The 21,345-nt window shown below is 52.0% G+C and overlaps 1 protein-coding gene across 1 annotated transcript in view; it reads left to right on the top strand.

Moving 5' to 3' along the window:
* The first annotated feature begins 1,767 nt into the window (after nt 1-1,767).
* LOC122688480 (liprin-alpha-1-like) overlaps nt 1,768-21,345 on the top strand; it is a 34,935-nt gene continuing 15,357 nt past the window's right edge. Inside the window, exons 1-5 of the mRNA XM_043894496.1 lie at nt 1,768-1,819; nt 9,262-9,360; nt 9,828-9,992; nt 10,647-10,721; nt 12,066-12,262. Of these exons, the coding sequence (XP_043750431.1) occupies nt 9,882-9,992; nt 10,647-10,721; nt 12,066-12,262 (383 nt within the window). The 5' untranslated portion in view covers nt 1,768-1,819; nt 9,262-9,360; nt 9,828-9,881. The remainder of the gene's footprint in view (nt 1,820-9,261; nt 9,361-9,827; nt 9,993-10,646; nt 10,722-12,065; nt 12,263-21,345) is intronic.

The raw sequence follows: 21,345 nt of genomic DNA, 5'->3' as shown, positions 1-21,345 counted from the left end.
CTCGGTCAGGCGGTGAGGGCACCTGAGCTCCCAGGGAGGCTCATACCCCGCCCAGCCCCTCTGAGCCCACGTGTGTGTGTCCAGACCCAGCCCGGCCACGTCCTGGGGGCTGAGCAGCCTCAGTCTTTCCATCTGTAGAATGGAGGGGCTTTCATCTGCCGGGGGTGGGCAGGGAGGCCATGGACACGGGGCGGGGGGACGGGCATGTTTCTTGCAGTTTCCAGCTGAGGCCTTGTGGGCGTGAGCTGGTGTCGGAGACAGTTCCCAGACTTGGCTAAGTGTGGTGATGAGGGTGGAGTTGGGGGTAGGGGTCCCTCCTCATAGCCTGGACATTGGGGTGGGGTTTCTCGACTTTGAGGCACCTCAAGTCTAATTTCAACAGCTCCGTATGTAAGGATAATGCAGCCACAGTTGTTCTCAGGGACTTGTCAGCCTGGACGCAAACCCCCATCCCCACCTCACCCTGTGTGGGCATCCTGCCCCGGCTTGTGGTACAGGGGTCAGATCCCTTTACCGAGGGAAGGAACTGAGGCTCTGAGAGGTGGGGCAAGGAGATCAAGGCCCCTGGGCCCGACAGGGGCAGAGCCAGCACTTGAACCTGGGTGCTGGGCCCTCATGTCCGACTCTGCCCTGAACCGTGAGAACTGGACTGTGGAGAGGGCTGAGCGCCAAAGAATTGATGCTTTTGAACTGTGGTGTTTGAGAAGACTCTTGAGAGTCCCTTGGACTGCAAGGACATCAAACCAGTCAATCCTAAAGGAAATCAACCCTGAATATTCACTGGAATGACTGATGCTGTAGCTGACGTTCCCATAGTTTGTCCAGCTGATGTGAAGAGCTGACTCATTGGAAAAGACCCTGATGCTGGGAAAGATTGAAGGCAGGAGGAAAAGGGGGCGCCTGAGGATGAGATGGTTCGATGGCATCACTGAGTCCATGGACATAAGTTTTGAGTAAGCTCTGGGAGATGGTGAAGGACAGGGAAGCCTGGCGTGTTGCAGTCCATGGGGTCTCAAAGAGTTGGACATGACTTAGTGACTGAACAACAACAAAATGTGGTCTTCAGCCCCCATCTCACTCCTACCCAAAGGCTCAGTGTCTATGCCATGAGCCTCTCCTACATTGAGGTGTCAGGGGCCATTGTGTAGTCCCAAAGCTATTCATGTCTCTCTTCCGAATTCCACCATCACACATTCATTTCTTTGGCCAGAAAGTTTTCATGTCTCTTGAGTTTTAAGTGCTGAGGCTTTTATACACCCCACCTGTCTTCCTTTGGGCCTCTCTTGGTTTTGTGGAAGTGTACTTGTTATAAACTGGAGAAGGAAATGGCAAAGGTATGAAGTGAATTCTGGACATGTTTTAAGAGTCTTGTCTTGAAAGTTCCCCAAGGAAATGGCAACCCACTCCAGTGTTCTTGCCTGGAGAATCCCAGGGATGGGGTCACACAGATTCGGACTCGACTGAAGTGACTTAGCTTTAGCAGCAGCAGCATCTCTACTCAGAGTCAGCAATTTGACCTTATTGTACTTCTTTTCCTTGTTGGTTTTAGTATCAAGGTTATGCTAGTCTTATGAAACAAGGAGGAGAGTGTTCCTGGTTTACCCCAAGAGTTCCTGTGAGATTGCTGTTTACTTCCCTGGCTTTTTGGAAGAATTGATTGGCAAAACAAGTAGGTTTCATTGGGGGGAGGCTTTTCACTTCAGATTTAATTTTTTTCATGCAAATAAAAATTTCTGATTTTGTATGTCTTCTTGGGTCTATTTAGGGAAAGCATTTCCCGCTGCTAAGAATTTAGTGAGGCCAGCAGACTCTGCAATTGGTAAGTGACCTAAATAGTAAGTTCATAATATCTTTGTTGTCTGCAAGATGGGTTGTCTACCCTTTTAAAAATCCTTGATATTGGTGATTTGTGCCCTGCCTCTTTTTCTTAATCAGTTTCTCTAGGGGTTTATCATTTTTATCAATCTTCTCAAAGAGCCAACTTTTGGCATTGTTTTTTAAAAAAAATTGTATGTGCTTACTGTTTCCTTATTTTCTGCTCCTTTTTCTTCCATCTGCCTTGTGTGTCGTTTGCTGTGCTTCTTTTCTGGTTTCTTGGGATAGAGGCTTAATTGATTTTTAGCCTTCCTTCTTTTCCAGGATATGTGTTTAAGGCTTTAAGTTACCCTGTAAACATAGTTCGCTGGGTCCCACAAGTTTGAATAAGCCAGACTTTCATTATCTTTTATGGAAAAGTATTTCTAGTTTTCGTTGTGTTTTTTAAAATTATTATTCATGAAGTTCTTCAAGAAGTATGTCATTTAACTTCCCAATGTTTGGGAAGGTTTTTCTAGTGACCCTTTTTTGATTCCTAGCTTAATTCCATGAAGAGCCCTGTCTTAGGCTTTTTGGGCTACTGTTACCAATACTGTAGACTAGCTGCTAGACAAGAGAAAGTTGTTTCTTAGAGTACTGGAGGCTGGGCAGTCCCAAGATCACCAGCAGGTGCCACGTCTGGTGAGGCCTGTTTCCTGGTTCCTAGACTGCCTGCTGCTTCTCCCTGTTCTCGCATCACGGGAGCCCATTCCCTCCTGACCTGACCCCTCCCAGAGTCCCTGCCTCCGAGTATCATCTCCACGGGCGGGGTGAAGTTTGAGGGCACATAGACCGTCAGCCCATTGCAATCCCTAAGCATACCCTGCATTATTTCAGTCCTTTGAAATAATTCGAGCTTTCCTAGTGGCCCAATATATATTCCTTTTGTTATATGTTCCTTGGGTCCCTGAAAATCATGCGTATCAGGGGGAATGCAGTGTTCCGTGCGTATCACTTAGATCAGGTTTGTCAATCATATAATTCAGATTTCGGTAGCCACGTTGAGTAAAGCAGAAGTAGGTGAAATCATCTGTAATACGTTTTATTTTAACACACCCAAAGCGGTACCCTTTCCGTGTGTGATCAGCATGATGGAACCCAATGAATCAGTTTCTGTTCTCTTCTTCACGCTGCGTCTTTAAACTCCAGTGCGTGTCTCACGTGTGCAGCACGCCTCAGCGCAGCGCCGGCCGCACTTCAGGTCCTTCATGGCTGCAGGTGACCACGCACCAGGGAGCCCAGTTCCGTGAGAGATGTGTCTTTAACGTCTGCCATTGCGATTGTGAACCTGGCTGTTACTCCTTTTCTGTTTCTGTCAGTTTTTATGTATTGATATTTTGAGGTTATGTTATTAGGTACATTCAAATTTAGAATCCTCATCTTTTTGGTAGACGGAACTTGTATCAGTATGAGATGCTTCCTTTTATCGCTAGGAATGCTTCTTACTCTAGGCACTGTTTGACAGTGATATTGCCACATCAGGTTTCTGTCCTTGTTTGCCTGCGTATCTTTCCGTATCACCTGTCTGTGGTCTTCCATCTTCACATGTACCCCTGTGAATAGTGTAGAGTTTTGATGTTAATCAGTTTGACACGTTTTATCTTTCCGTGAGAACCTTTGCTCTGTTTACAGTTTGATGTTCCCGTAGTGTAGAGTTTTGATGTTAATCAGTTTGACACTTTTTATCTTTCCGTGAGAACCTTTGCTCTCTTTACAGTTTGATGTTCCCGAGTGCAGACAGCGTGTTGCTGTTTGTTTTCTGTCTGTCCCGCCTCTTCTGTGTCCTTGTCTCGGGCCTTCTGTTAGAAGGATGAGGTGCTTTTCTAGTTCTTCCTCCTCTGCCAGGTGGTTGGGTGAGCGTGCGCAGATACGGCATGTGGTTTACATTTAAGTCTAACTTAGTGCTGTTACTGCCTCCCTGACACGGCTGTTTCCTCCTTGTCACTGTTATCCTTTAAAACTGTAGATATATTTTTGGTGTTGTCATGATTGTAGAGTTAATGTGTACTGTCACAGTTACCTCATGGTTGGTCTTTACTTGTTTTTTATATTTCAGTCAGAGACTACTTTTCTTTTTCCCAAAGCACGGCCTTAATATTTTTTTAGTTCGTGTCTGTGGGTGATGAGTTGTCTCATTTCCATTTGCCCTAAAAGTCTTTATTTTCTTTCCCTTTGGAAGCGTGTTTTTGTTGGGTGTAGAACTACAGGTTGGTGGTGTTTGTTTTCAGCATTTTACAGGCGCCCGTCAATGATCTCCTGACTTCGTTGTTCTTGAAAAGTCAGCTCTCGGCGTTGCTGTGCCATTAAAAGCCACACCTTTTTTCCTCTGAGCACTGGAACATTTTCTTCTCGCCTCAGGCACCTGCAGAGCTGCTGAAACCAATGTGTGGTTTTCACTTTTGAGTCAATAGTCTGATTCTTGAGCCAACTCTTGCCCCCGTCCGTGCCAGTCAGTTCAGTCACTCAGCGTCTGACCCGTTGCGACCCCATGGACTGCAGCATGCCAGGCTTCTCTGTCCATCACCAGCCCCCGGAGCCTGCTCAAGCTCATGTCCATCGAGTCGGTGATGCCATCCAACCGCCTGGTCTTCTGTCGTCCCCTTCTCCTCCCACCTTAAGTCTTCTCCAGCATCAGGTTCTTTTCCAGTGAGTCAGTTTCTCGCATCAGGTGGCCAAAGTATTGGAGCTTCAGCATCAGTCTTTCCAGTGAATATTGAGGACTGATTTGCTTTAGGATGGACTGGTTGGATCTCCTTGCAGTCCACGGGGCTCTCAAGAGTCTTCTCCAACATCACAGTCCAGAAGCATTGATTCTTCGGCATTCAGCTGTCTTCATGGGCCAATTCTCACATCCATACATGACTACTGGAAAAAACATAGCTTTGACTAAATGAACCTTTGGCGGCAAAGTAATGTCTCTGTTTTTTAACATGCTGCCTAATTTCATCATAGCTTTCCTTCCAAGGAGCAAGTGTCCTTTAATTTCACCATCTGCAGTAAGTTTGGAGCCCAAGAAAATAAAGTCTGTCACTGTTTCCATTGTTTCCCCATTTATTTGCCATGAAGCGATGGAGCCGGATGCCATGATCTTCATTTTTTGAATGCTGAGTTTTATGCCAGCTTTTTCACTCTCCTCTTCCACTTTCATCAAGAGGCTCTTTAGTTCCAACCCCTGGAGGCATTTCTTATTCCCCTTTCTGTCTTTTCTCCCTCATAAGGGGACCCATTTATATCTTTTAACAACATAGTTTCACAACGGGCTCTTTCTGTACTTCTTTCCCTCTTATATATATTTTTTAACTGGCCCAACCTTCAGTTCACTGATCCTCTCTTCAGCTACATCCAGTTTGATGTTAAGCCCAGAGACTGAGTTCGTAAATTCAGTCCCTGTTATTTTAACGTTGTAGCATTGGTTTTGATTCTCAGAAATTTCTCCTTTGGTCAAGTATATTTTTTGAACTGGTGACGTTTGCATCTGATACCTCTAGCATACCTCTGATATTCTGATACACATCTGCTACCTCTGGATGTGTTTCAGTTCTTTTTCTCTTGGTCCTGTTTGTTGTTACACCCTTTTTTGCTTTGTTGGTTGCATGTTGGACACTATGTTTGGAAAACCCTAGAGGTCCTGAGTGATGCTGTCTTCTCCAGACTTTCCTCTGACGTAGACCTCTAGTGGGGACAGAGCTCTCTGTTCACTCAGGGCCTGAGTGACTTGAGGCTGGGGGGTCCTTGTAAGCTGAGTCTCAGCAGCCTTCACCCAGCTTCCCCGCCTCCCCCCACCCGACCCCAGGGAGGAGCCCTCCAGCGTCCCCGTCTGGAAGCCTGGGGGCCCTCCCAGGGCCCCTCCTTCTCGGCAGGTCCTGAATCTCACCGTCCGCCTCCTGAAGACCACGAGGTGATTGATACTCAGCACTCAGCCAGTTTGGGCAGAGTGTTGGGTACGTTTTCTGTGCCTAACTTTTCTTGGAGAGATTGATCTCTCCCATCTGGACTGACTTGTCAGGCCTGCGCTCATATGTTTGTCTTCCCAGCCCGAGGAACCGTCCAGAGCTGTGTTAGCCAGTCCCCTCTGCTGGACTTTCCCCTGCCTTTTGTTCACAGAGTCAGCTTTGTTCAGATGCCCCGGGGGAAGGAGCGGACCTCTCAGTCTCCAGCTCCCTCACTGGGCTTCCCTGGTGCTTGAAATCTTGGATTGTGGCTGCCTGAGGACCTCTTTTAAAATGTATTTAGCTTTTCTAGCTCTGGGTAGGCTGACCTACAAGTTGCTTGCATCTGTAACTGGAAGTGGGGAAGCCCTGGGTGTCTTCTCTCATCTGAGGCCACATGTAAGCATCACAGTAATTATACTGATCATCTTTATTTGATCCCGGGAAAACAAGAGGCAGGGGTCCTTGCTTAGTACCCACGGTTGTGTTTCGGATCAGAATCCCCAGCTTGCCCATGCTCTTTCAGTGCCACTTGAATTTGGGAGGAAGGTGGAGCAAGCGGCCCACGCAGCCTGGGGACGGAGGAGCCGGTGTGCCCGCTTCCCCTGCGCCTGCCAGCCCAGGGCAGGCCTTGCGATGACAGGATGCTGGTGGTGGACGAGAAGCTGAGGAGGGCGGGGCTGCGTGACCTGTGTTCTGTGATGGGGTCACATGTGGGTTTTCTTTTTCAGTTTGAAAAGTGACTGCTTTTACCACCTTTAGTATTTTTTGGACCAAGGCAGATATATAAATAGGTAAATAAACGCTCTTTCGTCGATTAAAAAAAAAAAAAGAAAAGTGACTGCTTTTAATCTTCCCTCCAGTTTCACTTTAGGTTGAAAATGAAGATTTTATTCTTCAAGTTGAGCACAGTGATTTTACAGTCTTTTTGAAAGCCACAGTTGAGGTTTTCAAAAGACGTCTCAGATAACTCCAGTAGATAAAGCAAAAAAAAGAGAATGTGATCAGGGTGCACTGAGGGCGGGACCCCAATCTGTACCCTGTCTCCCCAGAGTCTGTCATTGCTGAGACGGGCGGACATAGGACCCCAAGCACCCAGGGGACTGAGTCCTCAAGTGACCGCAGAGGTCCGGGCTGAGCCAGGAGCAGTGTGGGCTATGCCCTGGTGCGTGGAGAGCCACGAGGCTGGGGGTGGGGCCAGGAGAGGGGGTGGGAGACTCGGGCGCGGAGGGAGGGCAGGGCAGCCCCTGGCGGGATCTGGGAGGCGCTGGCTGTCACGGCTGGAGGCAGGGCCACCCCTGAACCTCCACCATGCAGCCGCCATGGGGCCGAGTCTTCTGGCGGCCCAGGGTCCAAGTTAAGAGGGCGAGCTCGCAGCAGGTTAAATGAACCCGTGTCCCCACTGTGGGGTCATTGTAAGCGCCCGGAGCGAGGTTGGTCAAGCCCTTGCTGAGCTCGAGTGAGGGAGACAGTCAGGGAGGACCAAGCTCAGGGTGAGAGTGAGGGGCAGCCAGCGTGGTGAGTCCTCCTCAGCCGGGTGGATTCTGGGCACACCCTTGAGTTCAGGGGTGCCCTTTCAGTAGCCTCACTGCAGGCTTGTTTCAGGGGTGGAGGAAGCAGAAGCCCACTTAGAAGACGTGCTCATCCCTAGCGGTGGTGGTTTCTAAAGCAGTTTATACTGTTCAGTTTGACTGTGACCCAGTGACCTTGCAGGGTCACGTTTGACGGTGGGCCTGAGCTGTGGGCACGGCCTTCCTTCTCCTGCACCCAACACACACCTGCCATCTTTTTGGCAGCCCCTCCCCGCTCTCTGCACCCTTGATGGTGGGCCTGAGCCCAGCCCCTCTGTTACCATGGAGCCCCTTGTGACAGAGTGGGTTCCATGTTCTGGGCTCCTGGGAGATGTGCTGGAGGCAGAGCCTTCGTGCCATTTCTTCTTGAGACAGCGGAGCTGGTGGTCATAGTGTGAGAGCGGTGTGTGAGAGCAGTGTGTGAGAGTGGTGTGTGTGAGAGCGGTGTGTGTGAGAGCGGTGTGTGTGAGAGCGGTGTGTGCGTGAGAACGGTGGTCATAGTGTGAGATCGGTGGTGATACCTCAGGTGATCTGCCTGGGAAACAGCAGGTGCCCCTGAGTGGGGGGCTGCCCCCATCCGCGAGGATGGGTCGCAGAAGGGCCAGCCTATGGGCGCTTTTCCCATGCTGCCACCCCAAGAAAAAGGCCAAGACAAGAAATAAGTTGGCCTCATCCCAAGTCCTGGAAGCAGAGTGGCCGGAGGTGAGAGCAGCCGGGGGCTGGGCCCGTCGGGTTGGCCCTCACCTGGCGAAGCATTGGGTTTGTGTTTCACTGTGTTCGCATGGTTGTGGGCCCTGCCGGCCAGGGCGTTCTGGCCTCCTGGGCAGGATCGACCCCAGCAGGTTGACCTTGTAAGAGGCTGTGCAGGTGGTGTGTGGACGATGGGCGGGGGCCCCACAGGAAGCGAAACAGTGCCTGGAGGAGTCACTGGGGCACGTGGGCTGAGCCATAGAGTCAGTCCTTGGAGCAGAAAGGCTAAGCCCCTTAAGGTCTCTCTTCTTCCAAACAAGGGATCCCCTGGCTGGAGGAGTCTCTGGGGCATGTGGATTGAGCTAGAGAGTCAGCCCTTGAAGCAGAAAGGCTAAGCCCCTTAACGTGTCCCATCTTGCAAAGCACAGACCAGTGCGTCCAGTGTTCTCGTGATGGGTACCTAGTGCTCATGTGTATAACATACACCCTCATAGCTTCACATGTCTACTGCATGCCTCTTACAAAGTGTTGGGCAGTGCTCTAGGTGCCGAATACTTAGTATGTAGTAGGGGATACATGGCCCAGGATTTTTGTATTTGTGCAAAGAACAATCGAAGAATGAAAGAGTCCGCGTGGTTCGGTTTGAGCAAGTTCACCACGTGGACAGCCCCGCGTACATACATATTGTGATAAAATACATTTAACATGAATTTACCATTTTAAGCAGTTCATGGAATGACTGGGTGACTTCAGTGGAGTCAGGCTAACAGACGGCCTTGGGGTGCCATCAGCCTCTTTCGCAGAGGAACACTCCAAAGCCTGGTGGCCTTGTAGACCTTACCTCTCTTCTTCACTCTCCCCAGGGGCTCTAGGTCACTTGTCTGTGTGTCGTTTAAGAATCTCTTTATTCACTTTGTTGTTAGGTGTATGTTTAGGAAAGTTTCTCAGACTTCCCTGGGTCTTGAGAAGGCTGGCTTGGATTCCGGGTTCTCCCCTGCCGCGTGCCTGCCAGGTTGAGGTGGAGGCTGCAGGCCAGTCTGAGTTGTGGGGGTCTGTGTGGTCTTGGGGTCAGTGGGCCCCCTCTTCTCCGGAGGGGCAGGGAGATCCTTTGAGTGGAGCCTGGAGAGAATGGACAGTGTCAGTCTTCAGAGTCTCGCTCTCTTTAACTTAACATTTGTGTTTGCATTTAGTTACTCCCTCATTTACCTGTTTTCTAGGAGTTGGCCACATCTCAACAACTAAAGGCATGCAGGGAGCAGCTTCTTACAAGAGAAGCGGAAATCGCGGAGCTGAAAGCCGAAAGGAACAACACCAGGGTCAGTAGGCGGAGTCTCACGTGTTGACCTGTGCCCCGCGGGGGTCACCACTGGGCTCCGTGTTGCTGTCTTTAAAGTCTGTCTGGTTTTCAAGTCATTTTTCACATCTTCCCACTGAGCAGACCGAGGTGGATCAGTTTGGGGTTCTCATACCTTGCTTCAAATTTATGATGAGAGCTAATGTAATTTTAGTACATTTGAGGGGAGAGTTCTCTTAGCTTCCATTTTTGTCCATGCTGCAGTTTGTGTGGGATCTTAGTTCCCCGACCAGGGATTAAAACCCATGAGCCCTGCAGAAGTGTGGAGTCTTAACTCCTGGGACACTGGGGAAGTCCACTCTAACTTCAGACTGAACTGGCGGGATTCCGACGTGCCTTAGCATGGTTTTGGCCTTAGCGTGAAGCTGAGAGGCGTTCTCGGCCCTGAATTCAAGTGTGAGGTTGAAGGTGCTCCTTTGCGCCTTGCAGCTGCTGCTGGAACACCTGGAGGTCCTGGTTTCCCGGTATGTGCCGTCCCTCGGGATGACGGCGGGCCCGCAGCAGGCGCAGTCCCCAGCCAGCATGACCAGCGAGGTGGAGCTGCTCAGGGCGCTGAGATTGCACTTTGAGCACCACAAGGCCCTGGACGAGAAGGTACCAGCCCCGCGGCCGTCCTGGATTTGTGCATTTGCTGCCTGGTTAGGTGGACGATGCGTGTATTTATGGAACTAGTTGACTTTTGAGCTTCTTGTATTCTTGTAAATACAGGCTTTTCTGTAAGAACTCAGAGTTTTATATTGTTAAAGAGCGTTGCCTGAGTACATGCTCAGACATGTCCGAGTCTTTGCGACCCTGTGGACCGTAGCCCACCACGCTCCTCTCTTCATGGGGCTTCCCAGGCAAGAATACTGGAGTGGGTGGCCATCTCCTACTCCAGGGGATCTTCCCGACCCAGGGATCGAACCTGCCCTCTCACATTGGCAGGCAGATTCTTTACCACTGAGACACCTGGGAAGCGCCCAGTTAAAAAGTATTAGTTGGCATAAATGCCTCAAGGTTTTTTTTTATTCTGTATATCAATTTGCAATTAAAAACTGGGTAATACAGTTCTTTTAGGATAACAGTTTTTTCCTCTGAAACTGAGAATTTAAAGCTGTTAGTAAGCAGATTTTCTTCACCTTAAGGTCAATGAGAGACATTAAAGGTATTCTGTTACAGTAGCCATGGAATCAGGTGAGGGTAGAATAAGAAGTGCACTAACGTATGTACACACATCAACACACAGTGATTCGGCCCCTTTTATTTCAGTTGAGAGAGCAACTGCGACACGCTCTCGAAAGGTGTAGTTCCTTAGAAGAGGAATTAAGGACCGCACACAAACAGGTGAGTTTGGACAGTCATCGTGCAATTCAGTTAAGGGTTCGTCATTTGTGTACTTTCATTTTCAAAAAGTATGAAGGCTGTAGTGGTGGATATCAGATGTTATTTATCTTTGAAATGGGGCGCAAGGGCCTGAGGAATAACCCCAGGGAGGGTGGGACCTGGAGCCAGGGAGAGACATGTAGGAGGGCGGCGGGGTGGGCAAGGAGGAGAGGAGGCTTGGTGACATGGGTTCCTCCAGCCCCCGGGAGCTGCTCGGCAGGGCGGGGCACAGCACCTGCTTGCAGAGAGCTGGAGACCAGGCAGGAGGGGGAAAGCAGAGGCCGCTCCCAGGGAGCGTTCAGAGACCCCCAGTGGGCGCTGCAGGGTGTCCTGGAGGAGGAGTCTGCTGGCTCCCATTGTGCCATCTGAAGGTGAGAGAAGCGAGAGGATGTGCTAACCGGGCTGATGGGGGTGAACCCATAGGCAGCCGGTTTGCTGGAGCGGAACCGGGATGATGGCAGGTGGTCCTGCAGCCCACAAAGGGGGAGGTCAGGCCCTGGGGAGGAGTCGTGATGAAGACAGGGGGCGTGGGCTGTGACCACGCGGCCAGGGAGCCGGCAGCCAGCACCTCGAGGCTGCCCCTCGAATGCTTTGAAGTCATGTGTGGGAGAGAAGGCAGGACCTGGGTTGAGAGTCGGACAGTGGGGAGACTTGCAGAGAGAGGGGTGTGAGGTGTGAGAGTGGGAGGGCGGCACGGGCCCCAGCAGGCACTCTCCCGTGCATCTCTGATGGCAGAGTCACCCTTGTGGTGCGAGGGGCTATCCCCCAGAGCAGCCCGAGTGCCTGTGCCCTGAGACGAGAGCCGCAGGGGGCTGGCCCTCCAGTCCCCTGGCTGCCCTGCTCGCTCCTGTCTGTGCGTGTTCAGACCAGCCTGGAGCACGGAGGCCTGGGAACCTGTGAGGATCGCACTCCTCGGGGAACTAGTACAATGATGACTGCTTAGGTGGACCCAGCGGCTGCGGAGCTGAAGGATTTTTTCCTTTTTTTCCTTCATCCTGCCTGATGGAGGCATGGATGTATGTTTTTAATCTTGGGTTTTTGTCTCTGACTCCATCAGCCCACCCTTGTGAATAACCTCACAGGATACCTTCCGTCCACGCTAAGACCGGACTGTCACCAGGCCATCTAGGAACTCGATTCTCCTCCTGCCCGTTTCTTCATAACTTCTCGCTTAAGAGATGGCAGTGTCTCATAAGCATGGTCATTTATCCAAAGTCGGGGCTTCCATGTCAAATTGTGTTCGGTTCCTGACAGACGAGAGCTGTCCTGAATGTCGCTGACGAGCCGTGGTCCTCTCGTGCCCAGGTGCAGAGCCAGAGGGAGCAGGACTGGGAGTCCACGCAGCCGGCCCGCGTGGTGGACACCGTGGCCCAGGCCTTCGAGAGTGACGACGATGTGTCTGACAGCGAGGGCGACGGGGTCACCCTCCTCAGCTCGGCCGGTCAGCTGCCGCCCAGTGTGCAGGCCGATGCCGACACTCTGCCTGTGATGTATCAGGAGCCGCTGGACGCCATCAACAAGGACATCTGGTGGGTGCGCCCGAACTCAGCTCCCCAGAACCTGGGCTTCTCTGAGGAGCTGTCTTCTCCTACGAGATGTCTGAGAGTTCCATAGTGAGAGAACTGACTTCAGGCCTGCTTCAAGGATTTTCAGTTCTGAATCGCCCTTGATGATAGAGCTCAGTCAGGCAGGGCATTCTGTCTACAGCTGGTGTCAGCCCTCTGTGGGGGGGGCGTTGTGGGGTTTCCCCCCCAGCTCTGAGCCCCAAGGTGGGTGAGGTGCTGAGGCGGTGTCCTCTGTGGCCCGTGTGCCCTCCAGCCCATAGGGTTCACCCTCCCGGGTCCATCGGAGATTCCCACGTTCTAGTGAAAAGCCACCTGGAACAGAAAAGCAGGGGTTTGGGGGTTGGCAAATTCCCACTCAGATCTGCATTGTCCTTTTTAACTTAATACAGTGTGAAGATTGGCTTGTTGTAAGACAGGGGTCCAAAGCCATGTGTTTGAGTTTTTTTCTCATGTCGTCAGTATATTTAAGATGTTTTCTTTAGACACCGTCTTGGCAGTTGTAACAGTTTACAGAACGGGATAGAACACAAAGGCCCACCTCGTGGTGAGCAGCGGGCCTTGGGTCTGGGTGCAGCCGGGTGTCCGGGGGCCCCGAGGCCTGCCTGGGCCACACCTGCACAGCTATGCCCCTGACCCGGGTCCGTGTCTAGAGTGGCCGCAGGCCAGTGACACCGCACAAGACCAGGCAGAGCTGCTACTCAGATTGTTCTCGTCACGTCAGCCCAGGCCGAGGTGCCCATGCCTGTGTGCCGAGCACGCGGGGCTCGGGGGGAAGGCAGGGGTGAACGGCACAGCCAGCAAACGCAGGTGGTGCTGCCTGCACTTTTGATGCCGAGACAGACTGCTTCCTGGGCCCTGTTTCAGCTCAGACGACCTCACAAAGATGGGCTTTCCCCGTCCCCGCAGGAAATATGGAACGGTTCCATATTAATATGTTTATTTTTACGACAAGTTGTCAGGTAAAGTGAATTTTCCTTAGGCAGTAAGTTGACTTGATTTATCAATGGTAAATTCTGTCCATCAGCTTGCTATCACAAGTGAGAAACTTTCAGGACTTATAGGTAGAATGAAGCTGAAGAGGTTAGGACTTGCAAGAATCCTGTATTTTATTTTGAAATCATTTTATAGGCATCATCGAGTATTTACACTGCCATTTAAAATCACCCACTACACATTAGGGGAGAAGAGCAGGAAGCGAGAATTCTAGGTGAATGCGACACATTGACGAATCCAGAAACTCGCACAAAGCTGGTGGAGAACTTCATCAAGTGAAGCATTGTTACACATACAACCTTAAAAAAAGAAAAATCCCCTCAGCATTTCATCTGGTCTGGGGACTTTTGTTTAGAATCTCCAGCTTGTTCGTGAACCGCTGTGTTGGTTATAGAGAGTTCCTGATTCCCAGTGGAAAAGACTTGAGGCACTGACGTGCCCCTCTGCCCTGAGAGCAGGGAAGGTGAAGGTTGTCAACTTCAGGTATCTCCTCACAGGGAGAGAGTCGTCACCCAGGCCCCGTCAGAATGTTAGCGTAAATAAGTCACATCAAACGTGAATGACCAGGGGCCAGTTTGTAAGTCTCAGTGCGAAGTTATTCCAAGTTTGAGAATATTCAAAAGAGGGAAAGTCGAACCTTTTAGCCGAGATGTGAAATGAGCAGATGTTCCCGGAATTTGCTCATCGTGACACAGAAGGCCAGCCCAAATTTGTTGTCCAGACACGATCCTGTGCTGACAAAGGCAGCTGACGAGTTTTGCTCTCTTTTAGGTGGATCCAGGAGGAGAAGGAGAGCACAGAGCAGCGGGCCGAGGAGCCTGAGAGCAGGGCGGGCGGGGCGCGCTTAGGCAGCCTTCGGCGTTTTAAGTCCCTGAGCTCCGACAACCTGTGTCCTGCCTCCTCACTTGCCGGCTCCTGCCCGCCCAGCAGGGGGCGCTCCCCGCCCCGAAGGAGGCAGCACAGTCCGGAGCTCCAGGGAGACCGGCTAGGCGTCCTGACTCCGGTATGTGTCTGCCTCCTCCCTGCCGCATCCCTCCCCGAGCACACTGTTTTTCTTTCTTTGTTTTTTCTGTTTTTCCCCAGAAAAAAATCAGGTACATTTGCTCCGCTCAGAGGTCTAAGACTTTTAAAACTGCCTGGTCTTTAATCATTCCATAATGGCACAGGGACCAATCAGTCTTGATATTTGGACCACCGGCTTAGCACGCAATCATGAACTCAGCCAGAGCCCGCCTCTGGATCGGTGGGCCTGGCCTGTTCTGGGCACGGCAGTGGCAGGGAAGTTTCTGTGGTCAGGGAGCAGACCGCCTCATGAAAGTAACCATAGGCCGCCCTCCTGGCGAGTGAAAACTGGGCAGCACATGTTCCATCAGGGACACCTGGCTGCAGGGTGCAAGGTATGCGGTGGCAACAGAACCAAGAATCTAATCTGGTCCGCTTTCTGATGGGCCTGGCCATGCGCTCAGGCTGGCTGTGCGTGTGAGACCAGTTAAAGGCCCGGTGCCCCAGGGCCCCAGGGAAGAAGGCGGGCTGCCTCACTCTTCAGAGTCTCAGAACGGGCTGAGGCCCTAAGGCTTCTGGTGACAGAGTGTGCGGCTCTAAAGCACATGTGCCAGCTTTCTTGCGTGTGTAGCCTAGGTTTCTGAGTGCACTGCTGTTTACCCCATGAATCACGTGTACAACACTCGGCCTTGAAACTGCACTTGTATTATCCCTTTTTTCTGTTATCACCCATTTCCTGTGAGTTGTGTTGTTAGCATAGAATTAAATTAACTGTGGGTCATTTTCAGTGCCTGTGAAGTGGTAACTGGTCCATTTTGTGGTCTTTTGACACACTGCTTTTCTAACTTGTATCATTGCCAAAGAAGTTGATATGTAAAATTGTTGGACGATTTCTCTGTGGTTTCATGCTTGATTTCTTTCCAAGTATTTGTAAAAGAACAGTTCTGAATATCTTCTCCTTGTGGAGTTTTTGGACGGTGTGTCTGCCGTCATCATTGGCTTTGATTTCCTGACTCATCCTGTTGCCTGTTTAGCCGTCATCAATCCAGACCACAGCCTCCCATGCCCCCCCACCGGAGGCTGTAGTTCACACATCCATCTCCCCTCCAGCATCACACCACTTGCTCTGGTCATATCAGTGCTGTGTCCCGTTCGTCTGGTTTGTGCTTTGTCTTCGTGTCTCATTAAATGGTGATTTTCCCGCATAGCAGTAAGTTAGAGTTAGTGTATCACTATGCAGTTACAGGCATAATGTAGATGGACCATACGCTATATGGACAGCAGATGCCTCTCCCAAGCAGCCTTCAGAGTCCCCCAGTGGGCGCTGCAGGGTGCCCTGGAGGAGGAGTCTGCTGGCTCCCTTTGTGCCATTTGAAGGCGAGAGAACCCAGAGGCTGTGCTGACTGGGCTGATAGGGGTGAACCCATAGGCAGCTGGTTCGCTGGAGCGGAGCAGGGATGATGGGAGGTGGTCCTGCAGCCAGCGAAGGGGGTGGCCAAGCCCTGGGGAGGGGTCGCGAGGAAGACAGGGGTGAGGGCTCTGACCACGGGGACCAGGTAGCCGGCAGTCAGCACCTCGAGGCTGCCCCTCGGTTGCTTTGAGGTCATGTCTGGGAAAGAAGGCAGGACCTGGGTTGAGAGTCGGACAAGGGGGAACTTTGCCGAGAGAGGGGTGTGAGGTGTGAGAGTGGGAGGGCGGCACGGGCCCAGCAGGCACTCTCCCGTGCGTCTCTGATGGCAGAGCCGCCCTTGTGCTGCGAGGGGCTATCCCCCAGAACAGCCCGAGTGCCTGTGGCCCTAGTGCCCTAGTCCCCTGGCTGCCCTGCTCACTCCTGTCTGTGCGTGTTCAGACCAGCCTGGAGAACGGAGGCCTGGGAACCTGTGAGGACGGCACTCCTTGGGGAACTAGTACAAGTGATGACCGCTGAGGTGGACCCAGCGACTCGGGAGCTGAAGTGTTTTTTCCTTCTTATTTTCCTTCAACCTGCCTGATGGAGGCATGGAATGTTTTTAATTTTGGGTTTTTGTCTCTGACTCCATCAGCCCACCCTTGTGAATAACCTCAGGATTGCCTTCCGTCCACGCTGAGACCTGAGTATCAGCAGGCCATCTAGGAACTGGATTCTCCTCCTGCCCGTTTCTTCAGAACTGCTCGCTTAAGAGATGGCAGTGTCTCATAAGCATGGCCGTTTATCCAGTGTCAGGGCTTCCATATCAAATTGTGCTCGGTTCCTGACAGACGAGAGCTGTCCTGAATGTCGCTGACGAGCCGTGGTCCTCTTGTTCCCAGGTGCAGAGCCAGAGGGAACAGGACTGGGAGTCCGCGCAGCAGGCCCGCGTGGTGGCCACCGTGGCCCAGGCCTTCGAGAGTGACGAGGGCGTGTCTCACGGCGAGGGCGATGGGGTCACCCTCCTCAGCTCGGCCGATCAGCCGCCCAGAGGGCAGGCCGATGCGGACACTCTGCCTGTGATGATTCAGGAGCTGCTGGACGCCATTAACGAAGACATCCGGTGGGTGCACCCGAATTCAGCTCCCTAGAACCTGGGCTTCTCTGAGGAGCTGTCTTCTCCTACGTGAAGTCTGAGTTTTCCATAGTGAGAAAACTGACTTCAGGCCTGCTTCGAGGATTTTCAGTTCTGAGATCGCCCTTGATGATAGAGCTCAGTCAGGCAGGGCGTTCTGTCCACAGCTGGTGTCAGCCCTCTGTGGGGCATCGTTGTGGGGTGATCCCTCCAGCTCTGAGCCCCCAGGTGGCTGAGGTGCCAAGGCGGTGTCCTCTGCGGCCCGTGTGCCCTCCAGCCCTCTAGAGGGTTCACCCTCCCGTGTCCCCAGGAGACTCCCATGTTCTGGTGAAAAGCCACCTGGAACAGAAAAGCAGGGGTTTGGGGGTTGGCAAATTCCCACTCAGATCTGCATTGTCCTTTTTAATATGCAGTGTGAAGATTGGCTTGTTGTAAGACAGGGGTCCAAGGACATGTGTTTTGAGTTTTTCTCATCTCATCAGTATATTTAAGATATTTTCTTTCGACACCGTCTTGGCAGTTGTAACAGTTTACAAAATGGGATAGAACGCAAACGCCCGCCTCGTGGTGCTCAAGGGGCCTTGGGTCTGGGTGCAGCCAGGTGTCCGGGGGCCCCGAGGCCTGCCTGGGCCACACCCACACAGCTACCCCCCCTGTCCTGAGTCCGTGTCCAGAGTGGCCGCAGGCCGGTGACCCCGCGCAGGACCAGGCAGAGCTGCTGCTCAGATTGTTCTCGTCACGTCAGCCCAGGCTGAGGTGCCCGTGCCTGTGTGCCGAGCACGCGGGACTCGGGGGGAAGGCAGGGGTGAACGGCACAGCCAGCAAACGCAGGTGGTGCCGCCTGCACTTTTGACGCCGAGACAGATTGCTTCCTGCGCCCTGTTTGAGCAAAGAAGAGCTCAGAAAGATGGGCTTTCCCCGTCCCCGCAGGAAATATGGGATGGTTCCATATGAATATTTTTATTTTTACAGCAAGTTGTCAGGCAAAGTGAATTTTCCTTAGGCAGTAAGTTGACTTCTTATTAATGGTAAATTCTGTCCATCAGCTTTCTATCACCAGTGAAAAACTTTCAGGACGTATAGGTAGAAGTGAAGCTGAAGAGGTTATGACCTGCAAGAATCCTGTAGTTTATTTTGGAAATCATTTTACATGCATCATCGAGTATTTAAACTGCTATATAAAATCATCCACTACACAGTAGGGGAGAAGAGCAGTAAGCGTGAATTCTAGGTGAATGCGGTACATTGACATGAATCCAGAAACTCGCACAAAGCTGGTGGAGAACTTCATCAAGTGATGTGTTTGTACATATACAACCATTAAAAAAGAAAAATCCCCTCAGCACTTCATCTAGTCTGGGGACTTTTGTTTAGAAACTCCAGCTTCTTCATGAATCACTGTGTTGGTTATAGAGAGTTCCTGATTCCAAGGGGAAAATAATTGTGCAGTGACGTGCACCTCTGCCCTGAGAGCAGGGAAGGTGAAGGTTGTCAACTTCAAGTATCTCCTCACAGTTAGAGAGTCGCCACCCAGGCCCCGTCAGAATGTTAGCATAAAGGAGTCAAATCAAATGTGAATGACCAGGGGCCAGTTTGCAAGACTCAGTGCTAAGTTATTCCAAGTTTGAGAATATTCAAAAGAGGGAAAGTCAAATCTTTTAGCCGAGATGTGAAATGAGCAGATGTTCCCGGAATTTACTCATCGTGACACAGAATGCCAGCCAAAATTTGTTGTCGAGAAACGTTCCTGTGCTGACAAAGGCAGCTGACGAGTTTTGCTCTCTTTTAGATGGATCTTAGAGGAGAAGAAGATTTCGAAGCAGCGGTCCGAGGAGACTGAGAGCAGGGCGGGCGGGGCACGCTTCGGCAGCCTTCGGCGTTTTAAGTCCCTGAGCTCCGTCAACCTGTGTCCTGCCTCCTCACTTGCCGGCTCCTGCCCGCCCAGCAGGGAGCGCTCCGTGCCCCGCAGGAGGCGGCACAGCCCGGCGCTCCAGGGAGACCGGCTGGGCGTCCTGACTCCGGTATGTGTCTGCCTCCTCCCTGCCGCATCCCTCCCCGAGCACACTGTTTTTCTTTGTTTGTTTTTTCTCTTTCTCCCCAGAGGAAAATCAGGTACATTTGCTACGCTCAGAGGTCTAAGACTTTTAAAACTGCCTGGCCTTTAATCATTCCATAATGGCACAGGGACCAATTAGGCTTCATATTTGGACCACCAGCTTAGCATGCCATCATGAACTCAGCCAGAGCCTACCTCTGGAGCGGTGGGCCTGGCCTGTGCTGGGCACGGCAGTGGAAGGGATGTTTCTGTCGTCAGGGAGCAGACCGCCTCATGAAAGTAACCATAGGCCGCCCTCATGGCGAGTGAAAGCCGGGCAGCACATGTTCCATCTGGGACGCGTGGCTGCAGGGTGCAGGGCATGCGGTGGCAACAAAACCAAGACTCTGAACTGGTCCGCTTGCTGATGGGCCTAGGCGCGAGCTCAGGCCAGCTGTGGGCGTGAAACCAGATAAAGGCCCGGTGCCACAGGGCCCCAGGGAAGAAGTCAGGCTGCCTCACTCTTCCGCGTCTCAACACGGGATGACCACCTAGGGCTTCTGGTGACAGAGTATGCGGCTCTAAGGCACATGTGCCAGCTTTCCTGCCTGTGTAGCCTAGGTTTCTAAGTGCATTGCTGTTTACCCCGTGAATCACGTGTACAACACTCTGCCTTGAAACTGCACTTGTATTATCCCTTTTTTCTGTTACCACCCATTTCCTGTGAGCTGCGTTGTTAGCATAGAATTAAATTAACTGTGGGTCATTTTAGATGCATGTGAAATGGTAACTGGTCCATTTTGTGGTCTTTTTTTTTTCATTTTGTGGTCTTTTGACACACTGTTTTATAATTTGTATCATTGTCTAAGTAGTTGATATTTAAAACTCTTGGACCATTTCTCTGTGGCTTCATGCTTGATTTCTTTCTGAGTATTTGTAAAAAACAACAGTTCTGAATATTTTTCCTTGTGGAGTTTTCTGACAGTGTGTCTGCTTTCATCATTGGTTTTGATTTCCTGACTCATCCTGTTGTCTGTTTAGCCATCATCAATGCAGACCCCAGACTCCCACCGCCCCCCCCGCGGAAGGCTGTGGTTCACACATCCATCTCCCCTCCCCCATCCTCCCCCTTGCTCTGGTCATATCAGTGCTGTGTCCCATTAGTCTGGTTTGTGCTTTGTCTTCGTGTCTCATTAAATGGTGATTTTCCCGCATAGCAGTAAGTTAGAGTTAGTGTATCACTATGTAGTTACAGGCATAATGTAGATGGATGATACACTATATGGACAGCAGATGCCTCTCCCAAGCAGCCTTCAGAGACCCCCAGTGGGCGCTGCAGGGTGCCCTGGATGAGGAGTCTGCTGGTTCCCTTTGTGCCATTTGAAGGCGAGAGAATGGAGAGGATGTGCTGACCGGGCTGATACAGTGAACCCATAGGCAGTCGGTTCGCTGGAATGGAGTAGAGATGATGGGAGGTGGTCCTGCAGCCAGCGAAGGGGGTGGCCCAGCCCTGGGGAGGAGTCATGAGGAAGACAGGCGCGAGGGCTCTGACCACGGGGGCTAGGTAGCCGGCAGTCAGCACTTCGAGGCTGCCCCTCAGATGCTTTGAGGTCATGTCTGGGAGAGAAGGCAGGACCTGGGTTGAGAGTCGGACAGGGGGGAACTTTGCCGAGAGAGGGGTGTGAGGTGTGAAAGCGGGAGGGCGGCACGGGCCCCACCAGGCACTCTCCCGTGCGTCTCTGATGGCAGAGCCGCCCTTGCGGTGCGAGGGGCTATCCCCCAGAACAGCCCGAGTGCCTGTGCCCCGAGAGGACAGCTGCGGGGGCTGGCCCTCCAGTCCCCTGGCTGCCCTGCTCGCTCCTGTCTGTGCATGTTCAGACCAGCCTGGAGCTCGGAGGCCTGGGAACCTGTGAGGATCGCACTCCTCGGGGAACTAGTACAAGTGATGACCGCTGAGGTGGACCCAGCGACTGGGGAGCTGAAGTGTTTTTTCCTTCTGATTTTCCTTCAGCCTGCCTGATGGAAGCATGGAATGTTTTTAATTTTGGGTTTTTGTCTCTGACTCCATCAGCCCACCTTTGTGAATAACCTCATAGGATTGCCTTCCGTCCACGCTTGAGACCTGAGTGTCACCAGGCCATCTAGGAACTGGATTCTCCTCCTGCCCATTTCTTCAGTACTGCTCGCTTAAGAGATGGCAGTGTCTCATAAGCATGGCCGTTTATCCAAAGTCGGGGCTTCCATATCAAATTGTGTTCGGTTCCTGATAGACGTGAGCTGTCCTGAATGTCGCTGACGAGCCGTGGTCCTCTTGTTCCCAGGTGCAGAGCCAGAGGGAACAGGACTGGGAGTCCGCGCAGCAGGCCCGCGTGGTGGCCACCGTGGCCCAGGCCTTCGAGAGTGACGAGGGCGTGTCTCACGGCGAGGGCGATGGGGTCACCCTCCTCAGCTCGGCCGATCAGCCGCCC

This window comes from Cervus elaphus, chromosome 33, assembly GCF_910594005.1.
Source record: "Cervus elaphus chromosome 33, mCerEla1.1, whole genome shotgun sequence".
Taxonomy (NCBI): Eukaryota; Metazoa; Chordata; class Mammalia; order Artiodactyla; family Cervidae; genus Cervus; species Cervus elaphus.
This window is presented reverse-complemented; position numbering and strand designations above follow the sequence as displayed.